The sequence below is a fragment of the Microcebus murinus genome, chromosome 2, assembly GCF_040939455.1.
Source record: "Microcebus murinus isolate Inina chromosome 2, M.murinus_Inina_mat1.0, whole genome shotgun sequence".
In the NCBI taxonomy this organism is placed as follows: domain Eukaryota; kingdom Metazoa; phylum Chordata; class Mammalia; order Primates; family Cheirogaleidae; genus Microcebus; species Microcebus murinus.
Genome location: NC_134105.1, coordinates 98,550,969 through 98,561,902, shown reverse-complemented (window position 1 = coordinate 98,561,902; position 10,934 = coordinate 98,550,969). Strand labels below are relative to the sequence as shown.

The window sequence follows — 10,934 nt, the reverse complement described above, 5'->3', positions numbered from 1 at the left end:
GCCTCTCTGGGCCTGGCAGACTCACGTGATCCTGCGGGCTCCGGAGCAGCGGGCCGCACTGAGGAGGCGGCGGCGGCTGGGACTGCAGCCGGGCGGTAGCGGCCTGGCGAGGAGCGGGCCAGCTGCCCTCTCGGACAGCCGCGGCGGAAGACAAAAATGGCGGAGGCTTCGGCGGCCGGGGCCGATGCGGGCGCAGCTGTAGCCGCGCACCGGTTTTTCTGTCACTTTTGCAAGGGCGAGGTCAACCCCAAACTACCGGTAAGAACCCAAATCCTCTGCGCTCAGGCACCGCATAGATACCTGGCCCCTATGTTCCGGGACTGGGTCTTAAGCTTTCTGCATACCCCCGATTCCCCTGACATCGATCTTCCGAATACCTGCTGCCCACCGTCTCCGGTCGCTGGCCCCAACAACCCCTGGGCGTCTCTGCCCTGGCTCCGTAACTCCTGCCCAGCTCTGTTTCCTCCTCAGCAGCTCCACCTGCCCCTCATTTCCTCTTCCCTCCACCTGCCCCCTCCTTCTTTTTGTCTTCCCTAGCAAGCTCTTCTCTGACAACTCTCCCCTCAATTTTCTTGCACTCTTTTCACCTTGTCTCCTTCCCACGATGACCCCCCCTCCCATACTCTTTCCGCTGTTGCTTCTCACCTTCCCTATTTCCTTTCCACTTTTCACCAGATCCTCCGCCTCCCCCATCCTCAGTGAAGCAATAGCGGATTGCTGAGGATTGTCCCTATTCGATTGTCTCTAGAGAAGGAAGGAAGCACAGAAAGAGAGGGTTGGAAGGTAACTGTGAGGCAGAGAGGGGGAGTTCGCTCTTCAGTGGTTTCTGGGGTTCTAGTGAAAGTGAAAACAGCGGTGTACTAGTGACTTGCAGATTTGCCTGCACTCCCTATCACTATTGAAAGGAAAAGGCTTTAGGAAGAAGGCAGGATATACTGTTTCAACTTCGTTTGTTTTGGCTGTCATGCTGCCAGGGTCTTTAGTATCACCTCCCTTACCCGCCCCCCTCCCCTAATCTCTTTCTTGGTTTACAAACAAACAAACAAACAAACAAAAAACGATGCAAGACAGACTGTTGGGGACTGCTTCCTCTGACATAAAATTGGTTTTCACCATTTTCTGCCAGGGTGTCTGTTAGCCCCTAGAGAGGCAGTGCTATAGTTGTGAAGGAAACACTTCTGCTACGTGCTAGCCAGCGCCAGGACCCGCACCCCCAACCCGGAAGCTGTTTTGGGTTGGGTTATATAGCTACTTCGAGGAGACCTACCACGGTGAATGTAATCCTATCCTTGAAAAGCAGGCTTTATAGAATTAGTTATGGTTCTTTTCCTTAGAATTGTCCAGGTTCAGTCTTAAGACAGGACAATTTACCTCTGTATTTATAGTGTCTCAGATACAATGTAGGAGAAAATCCTTCTAAAGTGTGTCTGTATATCTTCTTGAAACACAAATAGAGTCCAGTGAATACGTGCCTAAAGGGTATTCTATAGCCTTTTCACCCTAAACCTTTATTTTTTTCAGGATTTTATGTCATTCTCTTTCCTATTTGCCCCACCCCCAATTTCATAGTCATAGTTTCATCTAAATGCTACTTCGTTTTACTTGCTGATTTTGCTGTGTGTTGATGTGCTTTTTGCCATATTTTAGTGCTGGGCAGAGCGGGTGCCTTGTTTTTATCCTGCAGACATCAGAGTTTCCAAAACTCTCTCAGCATAGAGAGGGACTCTGGAATTCAGTTAGTGTGTGTGAGAGCAGTGACATGTTGTTGAATGTGCTATCTTGTGTTGCTGTTCACTGTTTTGCCTGTAAGAATGAGAAGACAATCTAAATTTCCATAACTTATTAGAACTTTTCTTCTTATCACTTCAAGTCCTCACTTCAAAGAGATAATTTGAAAGGCTTTATAGGTGTTTTTCTAAGCCTTAGTTAATACCTGGAGAAGTTCTTGATCATAATAGTTTGATTTATTAGCTGTAGTGCCTTATTTGTGAATTGAGGCCTAACACAATTGAATATAACCAAATGCTTCCTGTAAATACATAGAAGGTTTTCTTCTGGATGTCCTGGAGGTGATATGGAGGAGTATGTAGTTCCTGCCCTTAAGGATCTCAGAGTATTTTTGGAAAGACAAGACAAATGTGGAAAATGTAACAGCATAATGTGAATGCGGATGGATAATATGTGCATTAGAATTCAGAGAGTGGGGGATATTGTGGTGCAGTCTGGGAAGTAGTGACAGATGAAGTTGGATTAGATTGGGTTTTGAAGGCTAGGAAGACTTCAGATTGAGAATTCCACAGACTGTGAGGTAGAAAAAGGAAGAGAGTATTGAGGAAGAAGGGAGAAACATTTAGTAAATGATTGTTGTTTTTCTTTAAAGTTGTTGTACACCATATTTTTATAGTGTACAACATGTTTTGATACATGTATACATTGTGGAATGGATAAATCAAGCTATTTAACATATGTATTACCTCACATACCTTTTTTTTGTGGTGAGAACACTTAAAATCTATTGGCTTAGCAATTTTCAAGTATATAATTTGTTATTAACTGTAGTCACCTTGATGTATAGTAGTACTAAATCGTTGTTGTAACACATTTTTTAGGAAAAGGTTCAGTGAGGTCAGCGTTATAGTTTTGAGTTGTATATGAGCCAGTGAACTTCATCTTGTTTCATGACCATTTCTAATATCCTTAACCCCAGACAGTTATCTTGAAAATGTTGGTTGTAGGAATGACTGGGTCAGTAAGTTCAGTACAAATCTGTCTCTGCTATTGAAAAACCAACTCAAACACTGGTAAGTTATAATATGATTTGTGTTTTATATATATTAATATATATAGATATAGACATATACAGGACAATGAAACATTTTTTTAAAAATAATTTTTATGTAAGCTTGAGATTCCTTCACTTTAGCCAGTGTATAGCGTAGGTATGCACTGTTTCTTGAACTCAACAGATATGAGAAACCTGGTGTCTTTCTGAGGATAGCCAGACTAAGTAATATCATGAATAAAGTTTTTCTTTATCTTAACTGAATTTGCATCTCAAGAGGGTACTGACTCTTGTTGTGATAATTAGATGTCAAAAATCATCACCCATGAGTGCTGTCCTTACTGAACACTGGAGGCTGAGTATTGAGTTTACGTCAGCTTTTAATGAGTTATTACTAGGTTACTTCACCCCGTTCAGTGGGTAGGACTGCTTCAGAGCCATTTTATTTCTTGCTGTGTTATTCACCCTATAGCAGAGTACAATTGTGTTCAGTGGGACTAGGTTGCAAGGTTTAATAATTCTTATTATTTCTTCTCCCTTCTCTAATCTCTAGGATATAGCATTTCTTGATACAGTAAGAGGTGTGTACAGGCAATAGCAATAGCTTACCCAAGGTTCAGCCCTGAGACTACTCTTAGGGTTTTGTTTTATCATTTTTCTTATCAGTCCTACCACTCTAAAGGATTGATGGGCCCGGCTAACTTTAATGTGTATATTGAGAGAAATAGTTTTGGTTATAACTTCTGAGAGAGATTGGAGTGTGTCTAATGCAATGTAGGTTAAGCCACATGTAGGCAGAATTCATTTAATTTGGTGAAATAACACTCTTTACAGCTAATTCTGATCAATATATTTTAGCTTTGTGTGTCTTTGGCTTGGATCCTCCCACATAAGAATGTTAGGTAGATAGTGAGAGATTCTGGGTCTCCTAGGAACAAAAGTGGGTGCTGTTGCCCCCATCTTTGTCCTGCCCCATCCTGATTCTCCATACCAGGGGGAGGAGGGAATACCTTACAAATCTGCTGATCAGAACTTGGTGCACCAGCTGCAAAAGAATGCAGAGGACTCTAGCCCATGGGCCAAGCATCATGGGTTCCATAAAGTCTGGGAAGTGACCTAGAACCCACATATGTAGTTAAGGCTCAGGTCATGTGACTCCCAGCTGTCCAGTCAAAGTGGTTCCATGGTGATCTCTGAACCACAAAGGAGATTCCTATCCAGGCACTATAAAATAAGACACAGACATAGCCAATCTCTCTCTTTGCCCTTCCTTTGGCTTGCCCTGCTGTGACAGTGGGTCCGGTAGTCATCTGTGGTGTATGTATCATGTTCTATAAACCTATTCTTGCTCTTGCTCTGTAATCCTATCTTTCTTTCCTCAATAAACCTCACTTTTATGCTTGCCTAACTTTGGTGTGTCTGGTCATTCCTCTGCCATGGGCGCTTTAAGAATTGACATTCCAGAATAAAACCTGACAAGAGGACAAAGTTTCATTTAGAAAGAAGATATTAGGAAATGAGGGGAAATCATAAAGGGAATTTTATTTTTATTTTTTAAAATATGAAGTGGGGGAGTGAGGGGGGGTTCAAGTTCCTTTTTTTTTTTTTTTGAGACAGAGTCTCAACTCTTTTACCCTGGGTAGAGTGCAGTGGTGTCAGTCTAGCTCACAGCAACCTCAAACTCCTGGGCTCAAGTGATCTTCCTGCCTCAGTCTCCTGAGTATCTGGGACTACAGGCCCATGCTACCCACACCCAGCTAGTAGAGACAGGATCTCACTGTCGTCGTGCAGGCTGGTCTCAAACTCCTGAGCTCAAGCATTCCTCCTGCCTGTGCCTCCCAGAGTGCTAGGATTATAGGTGTGAACCATCATGTTCGGCCGTGAAGGAAATTTTAAAATGAGAATATATTTAGTGTTATTTATTATCTGTTAGGCTTCAAAAAAGAGTCTCAAAAATAAATATACAAGAAAAAAAAAGTCTCAATTCCAAGTGAATATTGGTGAAGGAATTGTTTTCTCTTATTTAAAGTGTTTTCCTTTTTTTTTTTTTTTTTTGAGAGGGTCTGGCTCTATTGCCCAGGCTAGAGTGCTGTGGTGTCATCATAGTTCACTGTACTCACTGTAACCTCAAACTCCTGGGCTTGGGTGATCCTCCTGCCTCAGCCTTCTGAATAGCTGGGACTACAGATGCATGCCACCGTGCCAGGCTAATTTTTTTTTTTTTTTAGTTTTTGTAGGGATGGGGTCTTGCTGTATTGCCAGGCTCATCTTGAACTCCTGGTCTCAAGTGCTATCCTCCTGCTTGACCTCCCAAAGTGCATGGATTACAGGCATGAGCAGCCGCACTGGCTAAATAGTGTTTTCTTTTTTATAGTGAAAATAATTTTGGGCATTTACCTTGAATGGAGGCTGCAGGAAAAATGAAGAAAAAAAAATAAAATAAAATAAAAAAAAAAGAAAATAATTTTGGTAAAATTTAATGAACACTAAACTTGGATTTTATTTATTTATTTATTTATTTATTTATTTATTTATTTATTTATTTATTTATTTATTTATTTTGAGACAGAGTCTCGCTTTGTTGCCCAGGCTAGAGTGAGTGCCGTGGCCTCGGCCTAGCTCACAGCAACCTCAAACTCCTGGGCTCAAGCAATCCTCCTGCCTCAGCCTCCCGAGTAGCTGGGACTACAGGCATGTGCCACCATGCCCGGCTAATTTTTTCTATATATATTAGTTGGCCAATTAATTTATTTCTATTTATAGTAGAGACAGGGGTGTCACTCTTGCTCAGGTTGGTTTCGAACTCCTGAGCTCAAGCAATCTACCCGCCTCGGCCTCCCAGAGTGCTAGGATTACAGGCGTGAGTCACCGCGCCCAGCCTAAACTTGGATTTTAAAAGATATTTTTAATATATTGTCTGCAGTCTCAGGATTTCAAGTTTCTATAGGATTGGGTAAAATGGCGTTGTATGTGTTTTGGTTGTCAGATGAAAGAAGAAATACTTCAAATAACTTCAAATTATTATTTTCATAGCAGAAGCTCCTACCTCACCTATCTGTTAAGAGACAATGTGAAGCCAAGACTAATGGAGCTACTGTGCTGCAGTAGTAAAGAATGACTGGGTAGTACACCACAGAGGGTTGTGTCATGGAATGTAAAGGTGTTATTCCATCTCTGCTCCCTACCACCCTCCCTCCTTTCCCATTAAATCAAAGTAAGAGAGTATTATCTAAAGAGATTGAATCTGGTAGAGTCATAATTAAACAGGTGAGACAGCTTATATGCAGAGTAACCTACTTTTGGTTTTGATTAGATTAGGATGGTTCTTAAATATTATAGAGATCAGGGTATCTCCCAAATCCAGATGAGAGACCAGTCTAATTAAGGACTGCTCACTTCTCAGGCTCTGCCTGATAGAACTATGTAGTAAGCATCTCTTCCTCTAGCTCCTTAATATATCACCTTCGTTGATCTAATAAAATGTCATCCTTATCGATAAGTAATATTATCCATTTGGCTCTTTACCAGGTGATACACAAGGGATTTTTTTTTTTTTTGAGACAGAGTCTCACTTTATCACCCGGGCTAGAGTGCCATGGCATCAGCCTAGTTCACAGTAACCTCAAACTCCTGGGCTCAAGCAATCCTTCTGCCTCAGACTCCCGAGTAGCTGGGACTGCAGGCATGTGCTACCATGCCCAGCTAATTTTTTCTATATATTTTTAGTTGGCCAATTAATTTCTTTTTTTTTTTTTTTGAGACAGAGTCTCGCTTTGTTGCCCAGGCTAGAGTGAGTGCCATGGCATTAGCCTAGCTCACAGCAACCTCAAACTCCTGGACTCAAGCAATCCTTCTGCTTCATCCTCCCGAGTAGCTGGGACTACAGGCATGTGCCACCATGCCTGGCTATTTTTTTCTATATATACTAGTTGGTCAATTAATTTCTTTCTATTTATAGTAGAGATGGGGGTCTCGCTCTTGCTCAGGCTGGTTTTGAACTCCTGACCTGGAGCAATCCGCCCGCCTCGGCCTCCCAGAGTGTTAGGATTACAGGCGTGAGCCACGATGCCCGGCCTACACAAGGGGTTGATCATTGTATTGTACTTGAAAGGGCTCAAACTACAGGAAAATGTTTGAACAATCCCATAATAAGAATAGCTAAAAAATAGCTTTTTTTTTTGAGACAGAGTCTTAGTCTACCACCCAGGCCAGAGTATAGTGGCTTCATCATTGCTCCCTGCAACTTCCAACTCCTAGGCTCAAGCAGTCCTCCTGCCTCAGCTTCCTGAGTAGCTGGGACTACAGGTGCATGCCACCATGCCTGGCTAATTTTTCTATTTTTTGTAGACACAGGGTCTCCCTCTTGCTCAGCTGGTCTCGAACTCCTACCCTCAAGCAGTTCTCCTGCCTCAGCCTCCCAAAGTGCTAGTATTACAGGTGTGAGCCACTGTGCCTGACCTAAAAAGTAGATTTCTTTTTTTTTTTAATTTTTTTAAATTTTTATTTTTTTAAATTTTTTTTGCCATCCCTGGGTGGGCACGAATAAAAAGTAGATTTCTTAAAGACTTTGTGACCCTTTAAAGTCACTGACCTTGCTTTCTAAGTTACGTGATTCTTAGAAAGATCCCAGAGGGGTGTCTAATGTTAATAGTGTTGAACTGGAGGAAGCAATTTAGTGATTTCAGCTGGGTTTTGGAGTTTTAATTATTAGATTACCTTAAAGTCTTATTGTTGACTTACTAGCTAGAAAGTCTATTTGATTATCTATCTGGTATTATATAGCAGTAGCTTATTAAATTTTTTTGGAGGGACAGGGACAGTATCTTGCTCTGTCGCCCAGGCTAGAGTACAGTGGCATCATCATAGTTCACTGCAACCTCAAACTTCTGTGCTCAAGTGACCCTCCTGCCTCAGCTTCCTGAGTAGCTGGGACTATAGGTGTGCTACCATGCCGGACTAATTTTTCTTTTCTTTTTTTCTTTTTTGGTAGAGACGGGGATCTCACCTTGCTCAGGCTGGTCTTAAATTCCTGGCCTTAAGCAATCCTCCTGCCTCAGTCTAAATGTTTTTTGATTAAATGATATGAGTTAAACACCCAGTAGTTACATTTAAAAATTAGGGACTTTAGTGTTTTGAGATCGTTATTTAAAAGGCTACAGTGGTACAAAATGCAGGTGGTGCCTTGTGAAGTGTGAACATAAAATGTCAGTATATACATTCCCTGCAAGATCTAGAAATAAGAAATTTATATTCTTAAGGATACAGGGCTAGTTCTAGCCTTGAAATTCTACTGATAAATAGATGTGTATATATTGGGGAAGTTTGTGGGACTTTTTCAGTATGAGGAAGAAAAAAATCTTAACATTAAAAAACTCACTGCAGATGTAATTTCTTATATTTTTTGGGGAAGTACCAACTGGATGCTAACATTATGTGTTTTCTTTATGTTTAGTTGGCTTTTTATGACCTTTACTTATGTTCAGGAAGAGGATGCTAAGGCCTTTCAGATGGCCAGCTTATAAGAAGAGGAAAGAAGGTATGGGTTGATTATTTTTCTCTGTAGTCAAATTAGAAGATGTTTCAGAATAAGAAGCCTGTGGATGCTGACTTCTGTTTCATCTCTATACAGCTTAATGAGCTATAAAGGAGATAGTGGAGAGCAATGGTTTTCAATTGGGGGGAGTAGTTTTATTCCCCAGGGAACATTTGAAATATCTGTAGACATTTTTGATTGTCACAACTGGGAGCCAGGGGGTTGCTACTGTCATCTAGTGGGTAAAGGCCAAACATGCTATGGTGCACAGGATAGCTCCTTACAACAAAGAATTATTGGGCTGGAAATGTCAAGAGTGCTGAGGTTGAGAAACCCTGGTGTGGATAAAAGAATAGTCATTGTCATCTCGTGCTAGTAGTGCTTAAGGTTTTGTTCTGGTATAGCACTGCTTTCTAATTTTGGGATTAGATGAATTCTTAGTATGAGAATTTGAGACCATATAATTTTAGCCAAAGCTCTGATGGGAGGAATTGTTTAGAATGGGGACTAGTGACTGCTATTTCATTATAGCAGTATCTGTTGGGGTCATTTTCTCTCCTTGTGGTTACTGAGACCAGAGGGATTGGATCACTTCTCTCAAATTACATACTGTAGGACAACTTCTGAAAAGTATCCAAATTTTTGATCAATTGGGAATTATTAATAATTGAGGTAGTAACACTGAATGTAATTTAGTAAGACAGCTGAAAATTCCAGTTTGAAAACAAAGCAAAAAGACAACAAACCTTACTTTTAGTTTTTTTATAGCTCATCTTAGCATTAATAAAGTTTTCTTTTCTTTTCTTTTTTTAGCATATAGATGGTATTTTATTTTATTTTTTTTGGAAGTCTTTATTTTTTATTTTTTCATTTATTATTATTTTTTTATTTCAGCATATTATGGGGGTACAAATGTTAAGATTATGTATATTGCCCATGCCCCCCCACCCGCCCGACACCCGATAAATGTTATTCCTATATGTCCACTTAAGTGTTGATCCCTTAATACCAATTTGCTGGTGAGCACATGTGGTAATAAAGTTTTACTTTCTGTATGTCTCTTATAGCTCTTAGAAGTTTCATGAGCTCAGGAAATTTTGTGCTTAAACTTTTAGTTTGTTCAAACTCTTGGTTAAGAGGGTAGATGGAAGTTATCAATCCTTGTTCTAACACTAAATCTTCATGTGACTGGAGCCGAGTCCTCTGACCCTCTCAGTTTACCTTAGTATATCCCACTGTAAAATGATACTTAGGCGCACCTTTTGGAAGCTTGAATATGCATTCAGAGGAATGAAGCTATGTAATTCTGATTGAAAGGCAATGTAAGAATGATGACAAATCTTTGTAGAGAAATAGAGCCTTTACCATAGTAGAAGCATTTCCGGTTGTTCTTATAGTTTCACATACAGAAGCTAAGGTTGGGTGCTGAAAGATTTTTCCTTTTTTTTTTTTTTAATATTTTTTATCCTTGCTAGGGCCATGCTAATCTTCTCTGTATCATTCCAATTTTAGTATATGTGCTGCCGAAGCGAGCACAAGAGTTTTTTCCTTTTTAAGATTTTCTTTTTTTCAGTTGTTAGCAGGTTAAAGGTTCTTAGAGCTAGCCGGGCATGGTGGCGCATGCCTGTAGTCCCAGCTACTTGGGAGGCTGAGGCAGCAGGATTGCTTGAGCCCAGGAGTTTGAGGTTGCTGTGAGCTAGGCTGACGCCATGGCACTCACTCTAGCCTAGGCAACAAAGTGAGACTCTGTCTCAAAAAAAAATAAAAATAAAAATAAAGGTTCTTAGAGGTCCGCAAATGCATGTATATCAGATAGAAGTGAGTTGGCTCTGGTGATTTTTAAACCAGGCATATTTTTCTTGTATAGTAAGTAGACTGTTGGGCCTCTTTTCCCAAAATAGACCAGTTAGTTTTGTCTTCCTTAAAAATCTGTTAAAATAGGTTAATCTCTCTCCTTGGTGATTTCAACAAGTGTCATAGGAGACTTCTTGGTAGACAAGATAGTATTCACCTCCTTGTTACTCACTTTGATGTTGCATAGATTTGAATAGGCTTTAAAACTGTAGAACTGCCTTCCAATAAAAGTTCCATTATGCTTACCTTTCACCATGCATAGAATTTATATTATCAAAAGAAAAAAAAAAACCAACAACTCTTGTAGTTACATGTTCTTTCCTGCTTTTCCTGGGTTAACTGAGACCTGCAGCCGATCTTCCAGCCCAGTGGTTCTCAAACCTCTCAGACCTAGTAGACTTTTTTTTGGAGACAGGGGCTCACTCTTTTGTCCAGGCTGGAGTACCGTTGCAATGGCATGATCATAGCTCATGGCAATCTTGAACTCCTAGGCTAAAGTGATCCTCTTGCATCAGCCTCCCAGGTAGCTAGGACTGCAAGTGTGTGCCATCATCATCCCTGGCTAGTGTTTTTTTTGTTTGTTTGTTTGTTTGTTTGTTTTTGTAGAGATGGGATCTCACTATGTTGCCCAGGATGGTCTTGAACTCCTGGGCCCAAGTGATCCTCCCACCTTGGCCTCCTAAAGTGCTTGGATTACAGGCATGAGCTACCATGCTCGACCTCTTTTTATAATAAATATTTTGAAATATTCCCTTTAATGAGATG

The 10,934-nt window shown here is 40.8% G+C and overlaps 1 protein-coding gene and 1 non-coding gene across 3 annotated transcripts in view; one reads left to right on the top strand and one right to left on the bottom strand.

Annotated features, from left to right (window-relative positions):
- Positions 1 to 10,934, top strand: part of RNF115 (ring finger protein 115) — a 61,274-nt gene continuing 50,340 nt past the window's right edge. Inside the window, exon 1 of one of the 2 annotated variants that reach the window (XM_012761920.3) lies at positions 1 to 258. In XM_012761920.3, the coding sequence (XP_012617374.1) occupies positions 157 to 258 (102 nt within the window). In that variant the 5' untranslated portion in view covers positions 1 to 156. The remainder of the gene's footprint in view (positions 259 to 10,934) is intronic. The other variant, XM_012761921.3, reaches the window with a different exon arrangement.
- LOC142869760 (U6 spliceosomal RNA) lies at positions 9,744 to 9,851 on the bottom strand. Its single transcript, XR_012918328.1, has one exon. It is a non-coding gene; the product is annotated as a U6 spliceosomal RNA (small nuclear RNA).